The 24,725-nt window shown below is 47.5% G+C and overlaps 1 protein-coding gene across 4 annotated transcripts in view; it reads left to right on the top strand.

Annotated features, from left to right (window-relative positions):
- The window catches only part of sema4f (sema domain, immunoglobulin domain (Ig), transmembrane domain (TM) and short cytoplasmic domain, (semaphorin) 4F), a 352,651-nt gene that overhangs the window by 172,327 nt on the left and 155,599 nt on the right, over positions 1-24,725 (top strand). For all 4 annotated transcript variants that reach the window (XM_072497724.1, XM_072497723.1, XM_072497726.1 and 1 more), the window contains 3 exons: positions 4,726-4,824; positions 7,486-7,594; positions 10,285-10,401. In XM_072497724.1, coding sequence (XP_072353825.1) covers positions 4,726-4,824; positions 7,486-7,594; positions 10,285-10,401 — 325 coding nt within the window. The remainder of the gene's footprint in view (positions 1-4,725; positions 4,825-7,485; positions 7,595-10,284; positions 10,402-24,725) is intronic.

Below are 24,725 nucleotides of genomic sequence, written 5' to 3'. Positions count from 1 at the left end.
TAAACAGACTCGATCAAACAGAACAAATTCCCAAAAGAGATGCACCAGATTTTAAGTTTATAACTTTTGGAGAGCAGCACAGTGGCGCAGTGGTTAGCATTGCTGCCTCACGGCGCCGAGGTCCCAGGTCCGATCCTGGCTCTGGGTCACTGTCAACTATCAGTGTGGAGTTTGCACATTCTCCCTGTGTTTGCGTGGGTTTCACCCCCACAACCCAAATATGTGCAAGGTAGGTGGATTGGCCACACGATTAGAAAAAATGAATTGGATACTTGAAATTTAAAAGAGAAGTTTATAAGTTTTGTGTCAGTTTTCATTGGATAGTCACCCGGTAATACTTGTGACCCTAGCCCCACTTTTAACTTTCGGAAGATCCGTGTAGACAGCAAGGCTATCCTAAGGAGCCATATCTCTCTGGGCCATATGAAGCTAAAGAAATTATAATGGAAACATTTGCTTCGGCCTCTCCTGATGCCAGGGTCAGTGAATGATGAGACCATTTCAAGAACGAGATTTTCAGGCAGTGCAATGGAGATTTTGGGCAGAGTAGGGTGTAGGTAGGAGGCTCAAGCCCTGAAGAGTTATTGAGTTTTAAAAAATATAGATATTTTTATTAGAGTTTTTCCATTTTTACAAATAATGTAACAAGCCCTCAAAAGTGGTACAGTATAGATGCATACGCGTGCATGAATACAGAAAAAAACAGGAGAACACCAACACAGTTGGTTCGGCTTAATCATCAAACTTGGTGCTCCCAATTATACAATGAAAGACAATGAACAGATAAGTTAGAGGATGGAGGAGAAAAGGATAAAGGCATGAAAACATGGTAAAAGGTGCAGCGAGTTCAAGATGGTACAACATTACTTATGGAAGACCTTGTGGGAACGGAACCTACGATTTGGGATTGGGGTCCGATTTCGAACAGAACATGCAAGTTGGGAACTCCATAGAGATACATTCCATGATAATATTATGCCAATTCTGAATTGAAGGATATTTATCGCTAATCCAGAAGTAAGGGACGTTCTTCTGTACCGCAAAAGTTAGAATATCATACAGCCTTTTTTCCATTACCGGCAAATCTCCTACCCGGGAGCCCAGAATTAGGAACAAAGGTTCAAATTCTAAGGCTGTATCGAATATCTTCTCAAGCTCCTTAAGTACACCAAACTGCCTGTGTGGAGTTTGCACTTTCTCCCCCTCTGCATGGGTTTCCTCCGGGTGCTCCGGTTTCCTCCCACAGTCCAAAGATATGCAGGTTGGATGGATTGGCCATGCTAAATTGCCCCCGAGTGTCCAAAAGTTGCCCCCGAGTGCCTAAGCTGGACAAGAGCAACTCAGCTCTACGATCAAAGGACCTTGGTGAGAATCCCGGAATTCCTCCCCCCCATGGATAGCCCAGAGCAGTTTGACCATTATTAATTCCCTGAATGGTAACCATCCTGCCAAAGCTCTACACCCTTTAGAAGATACAACATCAGGATTTAAAAAGGCACTGAGTTCTGAGAGGTTTTGTCGTCAACTGTGTCAAATGCTTTGCTTATCCCTAATCCCCAAGAGAGAAGAATTCAGAACTCTAACTCCTGAATAGACTGCCTCCGCCCCATCAATTAAGACCGATTTTGAATGCCGCGGGTAAACCTAAATACAATCCACATCACAGGAGAGGACAGTGTCCTTCCTGATATCCTGACCCAAGTTTAAACTTCAGAAATGCAGCAGGGAGCTGCTATTGCCCCTGCTAGTCGTATTGTGTGTTTGGCTTTCTAGTGTAAATGAGGGAATGACTGCATACCTCTTTACCTCCTGCTTTTCTTTCACAAGGCAACATAGAACATACAGTGCAGAAGGAGGCCATTCGGCCCATCGAGTCTGCACCGACCCACTTAAGCCCTCACTTCCACCCTATCCCCGTAACCCAGTAGCCCCTCCTAACTTTCTTGGACACTAAGGGCAATTTATCATGGCCAATCCATCTAACCTGCACGTCTTTAGACTGTGGGAGGAAACCGGAGCACCCGGAGGAAACCCATGCAGACACTGGGAGAATGTGCAGACTCCGCACAGACAGTGACCCAGCGGGGAATCGAACCTGGGACCCTGGTGCTGTGAAGCCACAATGCTATCAACTTATGCTACCATATTGTGCTGCCCAGTTTATTTTTTTTAAACTGGAATTTCTGCTGAATGTGGACAATTAAGATAGTGACCTTCATCGCAAGGGGATTTCAGGAGGGGTGTCAGGATGATCTGCTACATTTATAGAGAGCCTTGGTGAGCCCTCACCTGTAGCATTGTGCACAGTTTTGTTCCCCTTATCGATGGAAGGATTTAAATGCCATCAGATGAATGCAATGGAAGTACACAAAATTAATCTCTGGGATTGCAGGATTGTTTTATGAGGAGAGATTGAGGGGACTGGGTCTGTATTCCCTAGAGTTTTGAAGAATGAGGGGTGACCTCATTGATACTTACAAAAATTCTGACAGGGTGTGACATGGTGGATGTAACGTGGATGGGTAGCACAGTAGCATTGTGGATAGCTCAATTGCTTCACAGCTCCAGGGTCCCAAGTTCGATTCCGGCTTGGATCACTGTCTGTGAGGAGTCTGCACATCCTCCCCGTGTGTGCGTGGGTTTCCTCCGGGTGCTCCGGTTTCCTCCCACAGTCCAAAAATGTGCAGGTTAGGTGGATTGGCCATGAAAAATTGTCCTTCGTGTCCAAAATTGCCCTTAGTGTTGGGTGAGGTTATTGGGTTATGGGGATAGGGTGGAGGTGTTGACCTTGGATAGGGTGCTCTTTCCAAGAGCCGGTGCAGTCTCGATGGGCCGAATGGCCTCCTTCTGCACTGTAAATTCTATGTTAATCTATGTTAAATACGGGCCGGGATTCTCTGGTATCCGGCGGGGCGGGACGTACCGGCGCCGAGGAGTGGCGTGAACCACTCTGGCGTTGGGACGCCCGGAAGGTGCGGAATCCTCCATACCTTTTGGGGGTCGTCGGCCTGCCTTTGGCTAGGCTGGCGCCGGCGGTGAAGGGCCTCCGCCGGTGGGCGTGAGTTGCCGCATGCGCGGGAGCGCCAGCGTGTTCTGGGCAATGCGCAGAACTGCTGGAGGGATCCCAGTGCATGCGCAGGGGGTTTCTTCTGTGCGCTGGCCATCGTGGAGCTTCACAGTGGCCGGTGCGGAGGGAAAGAGTGCCCCCGCGGCACAGGCCCGCCCGCAGATCGGTGGGCCCCGATTGAGGGCCCCCCGGGGACCAGATCCCCCCGAGGACTCCGCAGGCCGCCCGCAGAGCCAGGCCCCGCCGGTAAGGACCTTGTGTAATTTACGCCAGTGGGACAGGCCGAAAACAGGCGGCTGCTCATCCCATCGCGGAGCGGAGAATCGCCGGGAGGGGGGAGGCGGCGCTGGCAATGGCCCCCTCCTACCGGCACGTCGTGATTCCCACCGCCGCCGGAGAATTCGGCAGCCAGCGTCGGGGCGGGGTTCCAGCCCCCCCACCACACCCCCCCACCCCGGCGATTCTCCGACCCAGTGGGGGGGGGGGGGTCGGAGAATCCCACCCACTATGTATCTATTGCAAAATTCCACTCTTCACCCTTAATGTGATGCTTTGCATGGACTTATTCTGTCCTTTGATCCCACCTAGTTCAATATCCTCTTGTTTCACAGTAACTACTGTAACCATTCTGCACAAGTCTCATTCCACATAGAGACAAATGTACAAGGAATCTGTCTTTTCTTGTGGGACTGGTTAAGTGAACATTTCCCTCTTCCGGTTGTTTGTTTTGTGCACTGTGTGCTGGCTGCATTAACAGTTTTCTTTTGAAAAGTAAAGCTTAATAATGCATTTAATGAGGAGGAGATCAATTGGACTGATTAATTATTAATGTCAAGAGGAATTCAGGAAGTGGATTTTCCAATAGAATGCCAGTTACGTTCATTGATGACAATTCAGCTGATTGACCTTGTGTTGCATTAGGGGCTTTATACAGTAACTTCATTGCAGTGTTAATGTAAGCCTGCTTGTAATCTCCACATTGTGACAACAAAGATTATTATTAAAGCCCGGATTGTTTTTCCTTCTCAAAAACTGCAACCCGTGTCTGGGTTGGTGAACGCTAATGATGCTGTCGTTAGTGGTCATAGAGGAGCATGAATGTGAAGGTGGAGTGCAATGACTTTAATTCCTTTCTCATTTGGAATGGTTTGATGGGGATGAGCTTTCTGAGTATATTGGACATCTTTTCTATTGTTGAAAGCTCTCTAATTAATTGATCCCTGCCTGGCAGTTTCCTTCAATTGTGACATTCTTTTAGTTATGTGGAATCTGACTGCACATGTTCAAGCAAGTAGAGTTTGATTCTTTTGCATTGAATGTTTTTTTTCTTTGTACTTGTTTTGTTCTTTTCAGCAACTCCACATGACATTTAGACCTATCAATTGCAAACACTGAAAAGATTGTTGTGATTTATAGATATACTTGTACCTGATCATTTCTATGTTATTGATTCAAAAGTTCTTAATGTCACAGGCCTATATTTTGAATTTTGAGAAAAACGAAAGCTTAGCAGAGCCCAAATTAATTGTATCCATGGCTTGTGTTTTCAAATTTGTGGGCGTGACAGACAGTCCAGCAAAGCAAAACAATTTGAAAATGATTTCTTGTCCTGTGATTCAATTTCCTGTTGGTTGACTTTTTTGTTTTGGTTATTATAGAATAAATGCTATAATTACATTCGAATTTTGAAAGCCTGGAATGATACACATCTCTTCGCCTGCGGAACATATGCTTTTGATCCTCACTGTGCATATATCGTAAGTGCATTTTTAATACTCGACAATGTGATTAGGACAAATGTAGTCCAAATTAATAAACACCTCTTCTTTCTGCCTGAATGAAAGCACTTAGATGACAACTTCTTGTTTAATAGTATGATATTGTTTGAGAATAGCATAATAGGCAGTCCCAAATGCCAGTACAAGGGTGGATGTGTTGGGCAGAATGGGGAATATTGTTAGTAACCTACCTCCCGATTATTTTGGCAGAACTTGGGATCAGCAGGAAATCAAATTTAGGATTAATGGGACAGTAGTACAAAGGTAGGAGTTGCAGTTAACCAAGGGTCTGTGTCCTTTCAAGAGATGTCAGTGTATTCAACCGATGGCCCCTTGACCCCACGTTTCAAAAGATAGAGGAGAGAGTTTGGCCAAAGGAAACATGATCTGGAAGGGGTTGCAGCAGCAACTTTGAAAGACTGCGTAGGGGGATCTTTTAAATGAGAATGACAATTTTCAGTTTGGAACAGCTGATGGTGAAGAAAAGGTGATGGGTGAACCAATGAAAGGATGACGGGCGCGATTCATCGGCCTCGCCACACCCAACTGTGTCGGGACTAGGCTGTTGAATCTCGCAATAGGCCTCTTGCGAGATTTGTGATGCTCAAAACGTTTTGCAAGATTCAACGGAATCTCACGAGACCTCATGATATGGATCTCACCCTCACTGGCATGATCTAGGTCAGAATATTTAAATGAGCTGCTTATACGTTCGCTGGATTTGCCCGGTACTCCAATACCACACCTGAGAGACCTCTCCAGGGCGCCTTTTAGTATTGGTCCACACAAACGTGGACCAGTTGTAACAACCCCTGGGCGGGTCTCCCAGGCCATTGGAGACCCCGGGTGGTCAGGGACAGGGCAGGGTGGCACCCTGGCTCTCTGGCACCCGAATACCTTGACCCGAGCACCAAGAATGCTCGTGGCATTGCCAGGCTAGAAGGGGCATTTCCAGGGTGTCTGGATGCCAGGTTGGCACTGCCAGGGATTGGGCAGGGTGGCCTTACCAAGTAGAAGGGGCGTCCTGCGGTCCTCCACAAGGTTGGTGGAGTTGGAAATACGGGGGTGCCTGAAAGGCCGGTGGGGGAAGGCGCAGTTTATGGACAGATTCTGTCAATGGAAGCTGCCTCGCTGGACCGGCTGAAGGAGAAGTGGGAGGGAGAGCTGGAATCTATTTCGGATGAGGACAAGTGGTGTGGCCTTTCGCGTGAACTCCACTTCCTCTTGCATGCAGCTCAACCTGATTCAGCTTAAGGTGCTCACCTAACCAAGGTCAGGATGAGTGTGTTCTTCGTGGGAGTGGAGGACAAGTGTCAGCGGTGCTCTCGTGGGCCCGCTAACCACACCCACATGTTCTAGTTGTGTCGAATGATGGTAAGCTTTTGGGTCTCCTTCTTTAGCAGTATATTAGTGATTCTTAACATTGGTTAACTGGGGCCTTGTCCATTGGTGTCCATTTTCGGGGTGTCAGACCCGCTGGGTTGCAGACTGGGGTGAAGCCGGAGGTTCTTGTCTTTGCCTCTTTGCTAGCCCGGAGATGAGTTATGCTGGGATGGAGATCTTGCGCTCCACTCAGTGCCTCGACCTGGTTGGGTGACCTCGTAGAATTTTTCTATCTGGAAAAGGTCAAGAACACCATTAGGGGGTCAGTGGAGGGGTTCTACCTGAGGTGGCAGCCATTTATTTCCTACTTTAAAGCATTAGTCACCATCAGCTGCTGGGGGGGGGGGGAAAGATAGTTATTATTATTTGGGTAGGTTATTTTAGTCTTCCTTTGGGTGGGATTTATAAGTTCGGTTGGATTCTTTTTTCTTTTCTTTTGTACAATATTGTACTATTTGATAGTCGTTTTCTGGTCTGTTCGATGTTAATGTCGTATTTGTTGTCAATGAAAAATTTTCAATAAATCTTTTTAAAAATTTGTGTGCATATTTCAAATTATGGTGTTCATTTCCCCCACAATATCTCCTTAGTCACAGTCTCCTTAAAAGATCTTGGTGATGAACCAACGATCTGATAACAGATCACTTGACCACCACCCAACCTGTCTCTGTTAACGCCACAAATGAGTAGGTTGAGGTCTAGTTTTCCTTTTCACGTTTCCCCTACCTGTTTCCTCCCTCACGTCTTCGGGAGTTCAAACACCCTCCGTGTGAAAGAGATCAAGAAGTCCGATTGTGGATGGTTTTATTGCAGGGTACTTAAGAGATAAACCTGGTGGATGGGGAATTACTCATCCTGGACCATAAACTGTGCAACAAGCGCACTGTCTATTTAACCTATAAAGTTCTTAAGGAGCTTGCCAGGGTAGGTGTTCTTGTGTCTTTTTCAAAAATGCTGGGAAGACTTTTTTCCTGACTGGGAATCTAGGGATCACAGTCTTAGAATAAGAGGTTGGCAGAAGGTTCAGGCTCAATAGGCCATGTAGCTGACTCCTGCTGACCAACACATGACCTGCCTGTTCAATCCAGAAGTGAGTAGGTTAGGGTCTGGTTTTCCTTTTTAATGTTTCCCACTATTGTCCTCCTCCCCCACATATCCTGGGGAGGTGAAATTATCCCTATGTGTGTTTTTATGCTTTTTGGGCTCCAAGTCCTTTACAGTACAGACACTTCAGAGATGTGCAACATTGTATTTCAGAGAATCTTCGATTCTGTCAACACAACAGAGAGTAGAGTTCAAGGAAAGGAAAAGGGGCGTGGGAAATGTCCATTTGAACCAATGCAACCATTTGCCGCAACTTTGGCAGGTAAGTGATTTGAGCAGGGATGATGTTTGTCTGGGTCTTGTCAGACTCTTACTGTGGTTTTGTTCCATAGGTGCATTGAAATATAGCAATTGCAGGACGAGAAATAGTCCTACTATAGTCCTAGTTGCCATATGATACAACAATGGTGGAATTATTGACTAATAGCAATCAATCTCTATCCATTAATTTACAACAGAAGTGTCACTGGTGATAGAGAGGCCCTGAGTCACTTGTTCCTTGATCCCGCAAGCATGTTACCGTTGGTCCATATTATGTCTCAAATTACTCAGCAGAAAGTTCCCTCAGCCTTCCTGATACTAAACCCATGTGACAGTGAAGGTTAACCAGGGCCACTGCACCTGATGGCTAATCACCCTGGTCCTGTTTTGTCTCTAAGTGCAAAATTAGGCATTGGGTGAAGACAAGCATTGTAATCTTCCGTGATGCCCCTCTCAGTTAAATAACCTGTTGACACTCATATTAAGGTCATCTGTTTCCCTTAACACAGTTCACAATTATGAATGCTTGGTTGAGCTCCATGATTCATTAATAAATTAGCTCTGTGGGGGCCTGTTCTCACAGGTAGAAGTGAAGTGCTTGTTTTAATTGAGGTTGTAGTAAGTTATTGGGTGGGATTCTCCAACCCTCCGCGCCAAAATCGTGCTCGGTGTGGGGGCGGAGAATTATCCAAAATAGGCTCCCACGCCGGCACGCGATTCTCTGGCGACCAGAGAATCGGCGCAGCGCTGGTCGGGGGCCGTTGAAAACGGCCCCCTTGGCAATTCTCTGTGCCAGACAGGCCGAGAGCCCCCTGAGTCCTGCCGGTGTGGTTCACATGTGGTCCCACCCGGTGGGACCTCGGCCTTCGGGCTGCTGCGGCCGTCCTGGTGGAGGGGCGGGAGGGATCCAACTCCGGGGGGCGGTGGGGGGGGGGGGGGCTTCCACAGTGGCCAGGCACGCGATCGGGGGCTACCGATCCGGGTGGGGGCATATGTTTCTCTGCGACGGACCCCTGTAGGGCTCCGCCATGTTGGTCGGGGGCCGGATCCGTGCACTTGTGCGGCCGGGCGGGCATAATTGCAGGGCCCCGCCTGCAGCCGGAGCTGCGGATCGCACGCTGGAGCCCTGCTAGCCCCCTTGAAAACCAAGAATCACGCCGGACTTTCTAGGAAAAAGTCCGGAGTGATTCTTGCCTGTTTTCCGGCTGGCATGGGGAATTAATTCCCAGAAGGGAGAATATCGCCCATTGTTTCTTTGAACTCCTCTTCAATGTCTGTATGTTTATTTGGACAAGATTAAGAAGTGTGAAGTGAGCTGAAGCTTCTGGTATTGATGCTATAATGGCTCTGATTGACACTTTCTCAGGGTTGTAAGCGCAGTAGGTTTTTAAGAGAAGATTTCTGAATGGGTAGTTTTTTAAGTGTACTTCAAGACTTGTCATTATATGGCTCATTGGGAGTACGAGATGCCTACTCCTGCAGTGGCACCAACGAAGTTGGGAATGCAGTGTGTGGGTTTGGTACCTATTGGAAAGAATTGCTGGAAGCAGGAATGCCAGAATCCAGTCTTGTACACCCGTCTTAAAGGCCTCTTGAATTGGCCTGACTTGGTGAAAATCCACCTTCACTGTCAAAACTTTTATGTGAAAATTAGCCAAATAGGAAGGGTGCAGATGAGCAACTGGTTCTTTGATACACATGCCCAGCCTTTGGAGATCATGAGGGAGGAAAAGCAACAGAACGAAACGCATAAAGCAGAGTGTGAGGTGATTCATTTTGGTAGGGAAGTGTGCTCGAGAACAAAGAGGCAGTCTCATTGAAAAACTGTGGTTCGGAAAACACCTCCTACTCTTGAGTTAATCCCTGCAGAGCTATATAAATGAGTATTCTGATATGCCCCTTTGAAACTGCCTCGACCTGTTTATAAGGTTTATAACGGGCATGTAATTAAATGTAAACAAAGACAATGAGCCCCATCCCAGGAAGCACCCCCACCAAGTGCAAGCCCCCCTTGACCCTCACCTCCCATGAAGGACCCTCCTCGGGAACTTGGCAGCAGTTGTTGGGAAAGCTCGTACCACCTTACCACCCCTCGGACTGCAAGGTGCTAGGTTGGTACTGCCAAGGGATGGGGCCTGGAGGCATAGTTATGTCTACAGGTACTAAAGCATGGATGAGAGTTGAAGCAGCAGATGAGCTGAGATAGGTATGCAGTCACACGATGTTACAGAGGTAGAAATAGGTGATCTTCACCATGGCATGGACATGTAGTCGGAATCTCAGCCTGAGATGATGCAAAGTCTAGCTCAGCCTCCAGGAGAAGGATGGACTTGGTGGCTACAGATGAAATTGTTGTTGTGACTGAAAACTATAATCTTTCCAACATTTATGTGGAAATTTCTGCTTATCCAGTACGGGATGTTAGTGAAGCAGTCTGACAGTTTAGAGACGGTGGAGGGATTGCAAAAGATGGTGGTGAAGTAGAGCTAAGTGTTTCCATCCTTTGGAAATTGATGCTGATCCCCTGAGCATTTTCTGGCATTTTCCATTCATAATTTACAGAACAGATAGCATTTTGTTCTTTGCATTGATTTCTTCCCTTGAATAGTCATGATGAATGGATGTGGCGCTTTGTGGCTGCATATCTCTATGGATTGGTTTTATTTATTTATTTTATGGGCTTGCTTTCAGATCAAGTGCTGTACACAGCGACTACGACTGATTTTCAGGGTAAGGATCCTGCCGTGGTCAAGAGCATGGGACCTCAAGAAAAGATCCGCACGGAGGATACGATCAAATGGCTGAATGGTGAGATTCTGTGATTGTGTTTTACATCTACGGCAGATCATAGTGCCAAAAATAAAAAGATTATTCCAGAAGGGAAAAATGAATCAAGGTATTCTAGCTTCTTGATATTTGTCCTAGTATCCCTTTGCGCAGCTCTGAATTTCTCAATATTTCCTCTCAATGCTCCGGAGAAGTGTTTTGGCACTGAAATTCATCTACCACATTGGTAATTTGAATGGTAGATAGAACATCTTTTTGGCTGAACGACAACATCCTGTTGGTGTAAAATGGCACTTGCATACTGTCAGTGCAATGTCATGCACATAGTTCAACTGGTGGATCGCATTAAACCGGGTGCGATTTAACCACCACGTTGCACCCAACGCGCCAGTAAAATAGCTGGAAAGGCCAAAATAGAGATTCATGCTGGGTGTGAATCAGTTTGCCATTTAACTGATCTGCTCCCAATGGAGACTAACAGATCACGCCCAAATATGGCATGCATATCATTGACCCCAATTAGCACCAATTTCCATCTCATTAGCAAAATTGAAGTTGAATGTAACGGCATTCTGGGAATTAACCTGCTCAACAGCGAGGAATCACGCAGGCATCATTTAGTACTCCTTTTTAAAAATGTGAAGCTGGCGCAATGGCTGCTGAGAGGATATGTGGAGGTGAGTAGCCATTTCCATTTTGGATATACAGCTCCAGGGCACTGGAGCTGCTACCCCAGTGTTGGGGGCAGGAGGTGAGTGTGTGGTTGATAAGGAGACCCCTAAGGGTTTTGGCTTGGTCGGGGAGCTGAAGCATTCCAGGTCAGGGGTTGCTGCTGGGCTGGGAAGGAGGGGGGCGGTGTGAGTTGAGGTCAAGAGGCTTCACGTCTGTGAGGCCTTCAAGCCATCTTTAAATATTGTGGATACCCATAATGGAGGCAACTGCAGCTTTTGCCTGTCTGCTCTACCAAACACTTCCAGGACAGAGCCCTGTTCTTGGTGATATGCTGAAATCAATTTGACTCCCTTTGACTGAGACGCCAGATCCCTGAGGATGGCAGGAGCAGTTAATAGTGTAGTTAAGAAGGCAGACTTGCCATTATCAGTTGTGGCATAGATCATAAGAGCAGGAAGGTTATGTTGGAACTGTACAAATCTTTGGGTGGGCCACAGATGGAGTCCTGTGTGCAGTTCTGATTGTTTCACTGTAGGACGGATGGGCTTACACAGGAAGTGGGTGCAGGATGTTGTCTGGGATGGAGAATTTGAGTTATGAAGGAGGATGTATAAGATTGAGGGGTATGGATGGTCATTTCTCAGACTGGGGACAAGTTGGAGGTGATGATCCCCAGGGCTCTGTTGGGATCCTTGCTTTTTATGATTTATACAAATGATATAGAAGTGGGTGTTGAGGGCAAAATCATGATTTTTTAAAAATTTGTTTGTGGGATGTGGATGTCGCTGGCTGGGCCAGTATTTATTGGCCATCCCTAATTGCCCTTAGGGGACAGTTAAGAGTCAACTACATTGCTGAGGGTCTGGAGTCACATGTAGGCCAGACCAGGGAAGGATGGCAGATTTCCTTCCCCAAAGGACATTAGTGAACCAGGTGGGCGGGATTCTCCAATCCCGCAGCAGAGTGTCCTCACCGTCTAAAGCGCCATTACGTTTTACGACGGCGTGAACGGGCCGCCCCCACATCTAATTCTGGCCCCTACAGGGGGCCAGCACGGCACTGGAGCGATTCGCGCCGCTCCAGCAGCAGATCCCGGCACGAACTGGGTGCCGCGGGATCCGTGCATGCGCAGTTGTACCGGCGCCAACGAGGACATGCTCAGTGGCGCTGGCGGCAATGCGCGCATGCGCAGTGGCCTCCTTCAACACGTCAACCCCAATCAACATGGCGCAAGGCTACAGGGTCCGGCCACAGAGGCCGGCCTGCCGATCGATGGGTCCCGATCGCGGGCCAGGCCACATTGGAGGTCACCCTGGGGTCGGACCCCCCCCCTCACTCCCCACAGGCTGCCACCCGACGCTTACACGCTGAGGTCCTGCCGGCCCAGAGCAGGTTAGAATGGCGCCGGCGGGTCTCGGCTCTTTTCCTACGGCCGCTCAGCCCATCCAGGCCGGAGAATCGGCGGGTCGGCCGGGTGGAGCGGTCCGCGACCGGGGCCACGCTAACCACGCCAGCGCCAATGGCGCTGATTCTCTGCACTCCCGAGAATCGCGTGCCAGCGTCGGGGCGGCATGGTCTATTCGCGGGGATTCTCCGGCCCGGCGCGGGGCTGGGAGAATCCCACCCATGGGTTTTTACGACAATCGGCAATAGTTTCATGGTTATCCTTAGACTTTTAATTCCAGATTTTTATTGAATTCAAATTTCACCATCGGCCGTGGCGGGATTCAAACCCGGGTCCCCAGAGCATTACCCTGGGTTTCTGGTTTACTGTCCAGTGACAATACCGCTATACGACTGCCTCCCCTCATACCAAGTCTAGGGCAAAAATGAATTGTGAGAATGAGCGACTTCCAGAGGGGCACTGACAAGTTGTCCAAATGGGCAGACACCTGGCAGATGAACTTCAATGCAGTTAAATGTGAGGGAATGCATTTTGGTAGAAGAAATATGGGGAGACAATTTAGGTTCAATGGTACAACTTTGAGGAGAGTACAGGAACAGAGGGACCTCGGAGCTCAAGTGCATAGTTCTCTGAAAGTGGCCAGACAAGTTCAAACAGTTGTTAAGAAGGCTTCTAGGATCCTTGGGTTTATAAATAGAGGCATAGAGTATAAAAGCAAGGAGGTGTTACTAACCTCTACAAATCATTGGTTGGACCACATTTGGAGTATTGTGTTCAGTTCTGGGCACCTTAAGGAAGGATGTTAAAACCCTAGAGAAGGTGCAGAGGAGATTTACTCGAATGGTACCAGGGATGAGGAATTCTGGATACAAGGAAAGATTGGAGAAATTGGGCTTGTTCTCCTTGGAGTAGAGAAGATTAAGAGGTGACCTTATTTTTTTTCCCAGAAAATATTTTATTGAAGCATTTGTAATTTTCACAGTTTAACACATTACCATTTCTTAAACAACCACGTGGGCCGACACATGTACAAAAACTTTTTAAAAAACTGTCCCCAACTGCTCTGAGTCCCTCTATCCGAGCAAAATCCGTCTCCGCCCTCCACCCCCCCCCCGCATCATCCAATACCCCAAATATTACCATTTTTGGACCCGGTTACCATCCCTTCCAGGACTTCTGACATAACGTCTGCAAATCCCTGCCAGAATCCCCTCCACTTCGGACATGCCCAGAACATGTGCACATCGTTAGCCGGACTATCCCCACACGCCCACCTCTATCCTCCACCTCCTCAAAGAACCTGCTCATCCGGGCTACTGTCATGTAAGTCCTGTGGACCACCTTGAACTAGATCAGGCTAAGTCTGGCACAGGACGAAGATGATTTAACTCTCTTCAAGGCTTTTTTCCATTTCCAGCTCTCTTCCCAGTTCCCTCTTCCACTTCACCTTCCTGATCGGAGCCCCTTCCCACTCCATCAACTCCTTGTATATCTCCGAAATCCTCCCCTCTCCAACCACAGTTTTTGATCTCACCTTATCCTGTAGTCCCCTCAGGGGGAGGCGAGGGAAGTTTGGGACCTGCCTCCGGACAAAATCCCGGACCTGAAGATATCAAAACCCATTCCCGCCCGGGAGCTCAAACTCCTCCTCTAGTGCATTCAAGGTTGGGGAGCCCTCATGGATAAATAAATCCCCAAATCTCTCGATCCCTGCCTGCTGCCACCTCCTGAAGCCCCCATCCAGCCTCCCCGGGATAAACCGGTGATTGTTACAAATCGGAGACACACTGACACCCCCTCCAATCCCATGTGCTGCCGCCATTGCCTCCACACCCTTAGAGCTGCCACTACCCACAGGGCTTGTAGAGTACTGAGCCGGTGAGAACGGCAGAGGCGCTGTTAGTAAAGCCTCCAAACTCGTACCCTTACAAGATGCCGCTTCCAATCGCTCCCAGGCCGACCGCTCCCCTACTTCCTGACCATCGATATGTTGGCCGCCCAGTAATAGTTAATAAAGCTCGGGAGAGCCATGCCCCCCGCCACGCGACCCTGCTCCAGGGGTGCCCTCGTTACTCTCGGGGTTTTCCCCGCCCACACACAACCTTTAATCGCCACGTTTATTTTTTCACAAAAAGCCTTTGGGACAAAAATTAGAGGCATTGAAAAAAGAAAAGCAGTCTTGGGAAGACTGTCATCTTCACCGTCTGGACCCTTCCAGCTAGCTTCAGCGGGAGCATGCCCCATCTATGGAAATCTCTTTTCATTTGGTCGACCGCTTTGCCCAGATTTAACTTGTGGAGCTGCCCCCACACTTTAGCCACTTGAATTCCTAAATATCTGAAACTCCCCGCCATCACTTTAATAGGCAACTCCCTCAGTCTCCTTTCCTGTCCCCGTGCCTGGATCACAACCAACTCTCTCTATCCCATATTCATCTTGTAGCCTGAAAATCGCCCAAATTCTCCCAGTATCGTCATGATTTTGGTCATTCCCCCCACCAGGTCTGTAACGTAAAGCAGCAAGTCATCCGCATAGAGAGCAACCCTGTGATCCTCCCCCCCCCCCCCCCCCCCCCCCCTCACCATTCCCTGCCATGCACTCGATGCTCTGAGGGCCATTGCGAAAGGCTCTATGGCCAGGGCAAACAGTAATGAGGAGGGCGGGCATCCCTGCATTGCCTCCCGAGATTAAATTATTCTGACCAGGTTTGGTTGGTTCTCACATTTGCCACCGGTGCCTGATGTAACAGCCGGACCCAGTCCACAAATCCCTGCCCGAACCCAAACCTGCCTAAAATATCCCATAGATACTTCCACTCCACCCGGTCGAAAGCCTTCTCCACATCCATGGCAATATTTGGAAAGTTGAAGTCCCGGATAACAACTACCCTTTTACTTTCGCTCCTATCTAGAATCATCTTTGCAATCCTTTCCTCTACATCTCTGGAACTTTTCGGAGGCCTATAGAAAACTCCTAACAGGGTGACCTCTGCTTTCCTGTTTCTAACCTCAGCCCATACTACCTCAGTAGACGAGCCCTCATCAAACGTCCTTTCTGCCACCATAATACTGTCCTTGACTAACAATGCCACCCCTTCCCCTCTTATACCACCTTCCCTGAACTTATTGAAATATCTAAACCCCGGCACCTGCAACAATCATTCCTGTCCCTGCTCTATCCATGTCTCCGAAATGGCCACAACATCGAAGTCCCAGGTACCAACCCATGCCGCAAGTTCACCCACCTTATTCCGGATGCTCCTGACATTGAAGTAGACACATTTTAAACCACCTTCCTGCCTGCCAGTACACTCCTGCAACTTTGAAACCTTACTCATGACCTCACTACTCTCAACCTCCTGTATATTGGAGCTACAATTCAGGTTCCCAAGCCCCTGCTGAACTAGTTTAAACCCTCCCGAAGAGCATTCGCAAATTTCCCCCCCAGGATATTGGTAGTCCTCTGGTCCAGGTGTAGACCATCCCATTTGTAGAGGTCCCACCTACCCCAGAATGAGCCCCAATTATCCAGGTATCTGAAACCCTCCCTCCTGCACCATCCCTGTAGCCACGTGTTCAACTACTCTCTCTCCCTATTCCTCGTCTCTCTAGCACGTGGCTCGGGTAACAACCCAGAGATAATAATTGTTTGTTCTAGATCTAAGTTTCCACTCTAGCTCCCTGAATTCCTGCCTTACATCCCTATCCCTTTTCCTACCTATGTCGTTGGTGCCTACGTGGACCACGACTTGGGGCTGCTACCCCTCCCCCTTAAGGATCCCGAAAACACAATCCGAGACATCACGCACCCTGGCACCTGGGAGGCAGCACACCAACCGCGAGCCTCTATCATTCCCACAGAATCTCCTATCTATCCTCCGAACTATGGAGTCTCCAATGACTAATGCTCTACTCCTCTCCCCCCTTCCCTTCTGAGCAACGGGGACAGACTCTGTGCCAGAGACCTATACCCCATGGCTTACCCCTGGTGACGAATTTAGAGGGCTATGGAGATAGAGCTGGGCAATGGGACTAGCTGGGTTGCTCTTTTGGGAGCCGGTGCAGACACGATGGGTTGAATGGCCTTCTGTGCTGTAAATAACAAACAAAACTTTAACAAGAACAAAGAAAAGTACAGCACAGGAACAGGCCCTTCGGCCCTCCAAGCCTGCGCCGACCATGCTGCCCATCTAAACTAAAATCTTCTACACTTCCGGGGTCCATATCCCTCTATTCCCATCCTATTCATGTATTTGTCAAGATGCCCCTTAAATGTCACTATCGTCCCTGCTTCCACCACCTCCTCTGGCAGCGAGTTCCAGGCACCCTCCACGCTCTGTGTAAAATACTTGCCTCGTACATCTCCTCTAAATCTTGCCCCTCACACCTTAAACCTATGCCACCTAGTAATTGACCCCTCTGCACTGGGAAAAAGTCTCTGACTATCCACTCTGTCTCTGCCTCTCATAATTTTGTAGACCTCTATCAGGTCGCCTCTCAACCTCCTTCGTTCCAGTGAGAACAAACCGAGTTTATTCAACCGCTCCTCATAGCTAATGCCCTCCAGACCAGGCAACATTCTGGTAAATCTCTTCTGCACCCTCTCTAAAGCCTCCACATCCTTCTGGTAGTGGTGGCGACCAGAATTGAACACTATACTCCCAAGTGTGGCCTAACTAAGGTTCTATACAGCTGCAACATGACTTGCCAATTCTTATACTCAATGCCCCGGCCAATGAAGGCAAGCCTTCTTGACTACCTTATCCACCTGTGTTGCCCCTTTCTGTGACCTGTGGACCTGTACACCTAGATCTCTCTGACTGTCAATACTCTTGAGGGTTCTACCATTCACTGTAGATTCCCTACCTGCATTAGACATTCCAAAATGTATTACCTCACAATATGCTCACCACTCTCTGGATGAAGAAATTTCTCCACATCTCTGTACACACCCACCATCAGGAACATCCTTCATGCATCTACCCTGTCTAATCCTGTTAGAATTTTTAGGTCTCTATGAGAACCCCCCTTATTCTTCTGAACTCCAGTGAATACAATCCAATCTCTCCTTGTACATCAGTCAGACCATCCCAAGAATCAGTTTGGTAAATCTTCGCTGCACTCTCTCTAGAGCAAGTACATCCTTCCTCAGATGAGACCAAAACTGCACACACTATTCCAGATGTGGCCTCACCAAGGCCCTGTATAATTGCAGCAAGACAATCGTTTAAAACCGAGATGAGGAGGAATTTCTTCAGCCAGAGGGTGGAGAATCTGTGGAACTCTATGCCGCAGAAGACTGTGGAGGCCAAATCACTGAGTGTCTTTGGGACAGAGATAGATAGGTTCTTGATGAATAAGGGGATCAGGGGTTATGAGGAGAAGGCAGGAGAATGGGGATGAGAAAATATCAGCCATGATTGAATGGCAGAGCAGACTCAATGGCCCAAGTGGCCTAATTCTGCTCCTATGTTGTATGGTCTTATAACAACTGCTTCTGCTGTTTAATAGACCATTAATCTGTTGTCACCGGGTTGCCACCACATTTTCTGACATGTTTTTCTACACCCCTCATTGAACCAGGATATTTGGCCTCATTTAATGCTAATGGTAGATTGAGGGATATCGTGGGGTTAGAAGTTACAGATTGTAGTCGAGTAAATTTCTGTTGCTGCAGATGCCTTATTTTGAATGGTCTAATTTGTTCTGAATTTCTCCCATTCAGCATGGTGGCAGTGACCCATGACACAATGGAAGGTTTGCCTCAGTCTAGATATGGGCATTTATCTGTACAAGGAGTATGAGAGCATCACTTGGTCAGATGCAGCTGTGGCAAGTAGTTTAGAGAGGATGAATACGAGCAAGCCTTGGTTACGTTTTGCTGTATCCTTCAGGACTCGGTCAGCAGTGGTGTTACCAATCCTCTCTTTGTCATGCATGTTGAGGTCCTCACGCAGAATAGATTCAGTGCTTCCTTCAAGGGGAATGGGAGTGCCTGGATTGCTCAACAGAGTCAGGAGGTTTCATGGAGTCCAGAGTCAAATGTTGAGAGCTCCGAGAGTCACTTCTTCCTGACTGTATACCACTGTTTTGTGGGCTGGGTTTGTTGCGAACACTGTGCATGCTCAGTTTTACACTTGGTAGGCCAGGTTAGCTTTATAAGGTGGGGGGGGGGGGGTTGCGGGGTGCAACAGGGTACATGCACAGTCATCACTGACCCTGTAAGTAGGAAGAGAGAATGTAGGGCACTTCTATCCTGGACTGACAGTGATGGATTTCGGAAACTCCCTTTACATGTGGTTAGAACGGAAGGATTTGTCGATAGGAAACTAAAATCTTCCTTGTGTCATATTTTACTGCAGTCATGTTGGTTAGTGTTTTGAACTCTGACTCACTATGTCATTATGTGGTGTAAGACTCGTTGTTACTGAAACTGCACTTACTTCCACTCACCTTCCTGGAGCTGCACCACACAGGCAGTAATGTAACTTGCTGTGAGTGGTGCTTTTTTATATTGCTTTTCCTAATTTTCCCCTCTTCTGTCACTCGTGAGTTCTAGGCTTCAGGCTCTAGCAGTGACATCATCAAACTGGTATTGATGGTCATCTTGCGAGATCATATTGCTTTGACAGGAAACTATGCTGTGCTGCCACCTCTGGGGGGTCTGTTGCTAATGGGACAGGACATATCAGAGGATGATGGAGGAGTTTGGGAAATTTAGTGATGGGTATGAATCTGTGAAGTGACTATCCCAGGCTGTTGCTGGGCTGGACTATGGGACAGCTCTCTCAATTTTGGCACAAGTCTTTAGTTAGACAGCATTGATTAAGCTGGCTGTGTTGTTTCTGAATCCAGTGCCTAATTTCTCCATATCCCTTTTGTTATGGGTCAGGGTTTGGAGAATCCTAAAGTGTATCATGGAGTTCACCTGACCCACAACTTTTAATAGATTGTGGTATGGAGAGCACACGGCTCACTCTGCAGGTATGGTACAGCAGAAAATGGACCAGTGGTTTTTAAAATAAAACTATGTTTATTCTATGAACTCAAGTTAACCTTTCTAAAACAAACAGTGAACATCTTGGCAACCAGTAAATCAAATACACCTCCCAAAGAATACAACACTAAGTAATCTGTATGCTGTTCTTTTAACATCCAAAACTTAACAAAACTCTAAACAGGAGCACATGAGGGTTTACATTCAAGACTGAAAACATTTATACTTCTTCTGAATTCACCAAATGATCCATAGATAGTTTTTGGATGGCAGAGATCAAAAGCAGTGCAGCTCACAGACACACCCAAGCTTTCTCAAACTGAAACTAAAAGGCAGAAGTAGAGCTCAGCTCCACCTACACTCTGACATCACTCCAGTAACATGAGCATCTCCATTTCTTAAAGGTACATTTCTTAAACTCTCATTTCTTGAAGGGTACTCTCACATGACACTTTTTCTCGTTTTTAAAATCCGAAATATATCTATCATCATCTCGAAACCATTTAATGACTCAGATTCAACCGCACTATGGGGCAGCGAGTTCCACAAATTCACAACCCTCTGCGAGAAGCAGTTCCTCCTCATCTCAGTAATAAATCTACCGCCTCTCAATCTCTCGTTCTAGATTGCCCACATTTGGTCTACCTTTACTTTATCAAACCCTTTTAGTATGTTATATACCTCGATCAGATCCCCTCTCATCCTTCTAAACTCCACGAGTATAAGCCCAAACTGTTTAATCTCTCCTCATGCATCAGTCCTTTCATTCCCAGAATCAATCTGATGAACCTCCTCTGAACTGCCTCCAATGCCACCACATCCTTCCTCAAATAAGAAAACCAAAACTGGATACAATACTCCAGATGCGGTCTCACCAACGCCCTATACTATTGCAACAACACTTCTCCGCTTTTATATTCCAGTCCTTTTGCAATAAACGCTCACATTACATTTGCCCTTTTAGTTGCACGCTGTAGCTACATACTGACTGTCTGCGATTCATGAATATCTGGTATGGTTTGGTTTGTATTCTACCTTTTTTGCAATGGTTTGATACCATCTGAGTGCTGTACGTCCGAGAACAGTTGGTTGCATTGCTGTGGTAACACTTTCCTCATTATTACAATACTAAAACAGTATATCAAAATAAGAACCATAACCAAAGATCTATCCAAGGCAGTGCGCCTTTAGGTAAACTGCCTCAACAATTCTTCAAGGCAGTAAACTCTAGCAGTATGTTGCAATGATTGAACTTGCACAAACAGAATGAGTCATCCATATTAACATGCGCGTTATTGATTGAAACCAGTCGTTTCATCTTGCATGGCAAGATGTTCTGCAAAATTCGTGCAAAGCCTCAGGCTTTTGTAGGATGGTTTGTTGTTAGTGCTATCCTGTTCTAATTTATGCAGTTGACCCAGAAATTCTAAACAATTTCATCCTGGTTATGCTGGAACTGACTGTGCTCTGGTATAGAAGGACTGTGGGCACAGTGTGATAGGATTCAGGATTTCCCACCAGTGGTGACAAAACATCCTTTCATATGTGGGTGGGCGTATTGTAACATTATGCAAATGTGCTTGGCATCTAGTGTTGGCATAGGCACTAAAGGAGCTATTTGAAGTTTAAAGGAGCCAGAAAGTTTTTTTGCTACGGAGTCCACACCATGTACTGTAGGTGGCCCGTGAGGTCAGTAACACGAGATGCCAACATTCTCATGCACTCTTGACAAAAGTGGAAGAGCCACCTTTTAAACGTGACTTTTCTGATTGCAGACTATGGATCAAGCGGGAGTGGGAAAGTTTGGTAGGGGGGGGGGATGTCACCAAATCCATTTAAGCGGGAGAAGGCAGTTACTAGGACTACAGTCGTAATAGGGGACAATACAGTCAAGAGGATAGATGCAGTTCTTTGCACTCGGGAGCGTGAGTCCAGAAGGTTGTGTTGCTTAAAAGCAAATTACTGCGGATGCTGGAATCCAAAACCTAAAGAGAAAATGCTGGAAAAGTTCATCAGGTCAACAGCATCTGTAAGGAGAGAAAGGAGCTAATGTTTCGAGTACAGATGATCCTTTCTCAAAGCTTTGACAAAGGGTCATCTGGACTCGAAACATTAGATCTTCTTTCTCATTACAGATGCTGCTTACCTGCTGAGATTTTCCAGCATTTTCTCTTTAGGTTGTGTTGCTTGCCTGGTGCCAGGATTTGGGACACCTGCTGCTGGATTGGAGAGGAACCTGCAGTGGGAGAGGTAGGGTCTGGTTTCATGGTCCATTTGGGTACCAATGACCGAGGTAGGACTAGGATCGGGGCCCTGCTTTGAAGGCATGAGCAGCTCGGAGCTATATTTAAAAAACTAAATTAAACTGAAACTAAATTAAAAAGCAGAACCTAAAACATTACCTGAGCCACAAGCATATTGGATTATGGTAAATTAGGGTTTGAGAGTAAAATGTGTGGCTGAAAAAACTGGTGTGTGAATGGGTTTTAGAACATAGAACATTACAGCGCAGTACAGGCCCTTTGGCCCTCGATGTTGCACCGACGGTTTTGATTCATGGGACACTTGGACATTACTGGGGAAAGTGGGAGCTGTACTGTTGTAATGGTCTTCACTTGAACTGTGCTGAGACATAACAAAGGTGGTAAAGAGGGCTTTTTTTTTTTATAAATATTTTATTGAAAATTTTTGGTCAACCAACACAGTACATTGTGCATCCTTTACACAATATTATAACAACACAAATAACAATGACCTATTTTATAAACAAAAAAAATGAATAAATAATAAATAACAAAAATGAAAACTAACCCTAATTGGCAACTGCCTTATCACAAGTAACACTCTCCAAAAATATAATTTAACAGTCCAATATATAATTATCTGTCGCAACGACCTATACATATTATACAGTATATATTAACAACCCTGAGAGTCCTTCTGGTTCCTCCTCCCCCCCCCACCCCCACTCCCCTATCCACCCCCCTCCCCCGATCCTGGGCTGCTGCTGCTGCCTTCTTTTTTCCATTCCATCTATCTTTCTGCGAGGTATTCGACGAACAGTTGCCACCGCCTGGTGAACCCTTGAGCCGACCCCCTTAGAACGAACTTAATCCGCTCTAGCTTTATAAACCCCGCCATGTCATTTATCCAGGTCTCCACCCCCGGGGGCTTGGCTTCTTTCCACATTAGCAATATCCTGCGCCGGGCTACTAGGGACGCAAAGGCCAAAACATCGGCCTCTCTCGCCTCCTGCACTCCCGGCTCTTGTGCAACCCCAAATATAGCCAACCCCCAGCTTGGTTCGACCCGGACTCCTACTACTTTTGAAAGCACCTTTGTCACCCCCATCCAAAACCCCTGTAGTGCCGGGCATGACCAAAACATATGGGTATGATTCGCTGGGCTTCTCGAGCACCTCGCACACCTATCCTCCACCCCAAAAAATGTACTGAGCCGTGCTCCAGTCATATGCACCCTGTGTAATACCTTAAACTGAATCAGGCTTAGCCTGGCACACGAGGACGACGAGTTTACCCTGCTTAGGGCATCTGCCCACAGCCCCTCCTCGATCTCCTCCCCCAGCTCTTCTTCCCATTTCCCTTTTAGTTCATCTACCATAGTCTCCCCTTCGTCCCTTATTTCCCTATATATATCTGACACCTTACCATCCCCCACCCATGTCTTTGAGATCACTCTGTCCTGCACCTCTTGTGTCGGGAGCTGCGGGAATTCCCTCACCTGTTGCCTCGCAAAAGCCCTCAGTTGCATATACCTGAATGCATTCCCTTGGGGCAACCCATATTTCTCGGTCAGCGCTCCCAGACTCGCGAACTTCCCATCCACAAACAGATCTTTCAGTTGCGTTATTCCTGCTCTTTGCCACATTCCATATCCCCCATCCATTCCCCCCGGGGCAAACCTATGGTTGTTTCTTATCGGGGACCCCCCCAAGGCTCCAGTCTTTCCCCTATGTCGTCTCCACTGTCCCCAAATCTTCAGTGTAGCCACCACCACCGGCTTGTGGTGTAGTTCCTCGGTGAGAACGGCAATGGGGCTGTCACCATAGCCTGTAGGCTAGTCCCCCTACAGGACGCCCTCTCTAATCTCTTCCACGCCGCTCCCTCCTCCTCTCCCATCCACTTATTCACCATTGAAATATTAGCGGCCCAATAATACTCACTTAGGCTCGGTAGTGCCAGCCCCCCCCTATCCCTGCTACGCTGTAAGAATCCCTTCCTCACTCTCGGGGTCTTCCCGGCCCACACAAAACCCATGATGCTCTTTTCAATCCTTTTTTAAAAAAAAAAAAGCCTTGGTGATCACCACCGGGAGGCACTGAAACACAAAGAGGAATCTCGGGAGGACCACCGTCTTAACCGCCTGCACCCTCCCTGCCAGTGACAGGGATACCATATCCCATCTCTTGAAATCCTCCTCCATTTGTTCCACCAACCGCGTTAAATTTAACCTATGCAATGTGCCCCAATTCTTGGCTATCTGGATCCCCAGGTAACGAAAGTCCCTTGTTACCTTCCTCAACGGTAGGTCCTCTATTTCTCTACTCTGCTCCCCTGGATGCACCACAAACAACTCACTTTTCCCCATGTTCAGTTTATACCCTGAAAAATCCCCAAACTCCCCAAGTATCCGCATTATTTCTGGCATACCCTCCGCCGGGTCTGCCACGTATAGTAGCAAATCGTCCGCATACAAAGCTACCCGGTGTTCTTCTCCTCCTCTAAGTACTCCCCTCCACTTCTTGGAACCCCTCAACGCTATCGCCAGGGGCTCAATCGCCAGTGCAAACAATAATGGGGACAGAGGGCATCCCTGCCTTGTCCCTCTATGGAGCCGAAAATATGCAGATCCCCGTCCATTCGTGACCACGCTCGCCATCGGGGCCCTATACAACAGCTGCACCCATCTAACATACCCCTCTCCAAAACCAAATCTCCTCAACACCTCCCACAAATAATCCCACTCCACTCTATCAAATGCTTTCTCGGCATCCATCGCCACTACTATCTCCGTTTCCCCCTCTGGTGGGGCCATCATCATTACCCCTAACAGCCTCCGTATATTCGTGTTCAGCTGTCTCCCCTTCACAAACCCAGTTTGGTCCTCGTGGTCCACCCCCGGGACACATTCCTCTATTCTCATTGCCATTACCTTGGCCAGGATCTTGGCATCTACATTTAGGAGGGAAATAGGTCTATAGGACCCGCATTGTAGCAGGTCCTTTTCCTTCTTTCAGAGAAGCGATATCGTT

The sequence above is a fragment of the Scyliorhinus torazame genome, chromosome 3 (assembly GCF_047496885.1).
Source record: "Scyliorhinus torazame isolate Kashiwa2021f chromosome 3, sScyTor2.1, whole genome shotgun sequence".
Taxonomy (NCBI): domain Eukaryota; kingdom Metazoa; phylum Chordata; class Chondrichthyes; order Carcharhiniformes; family Scyliorhinidae; genus Scyliorhinus; species Scyliorhinus torazame.
Note: the sequence above shows the minus strand (reverse complement) of the source record. Positions and strands in the feature narration are given on the sequence as shown.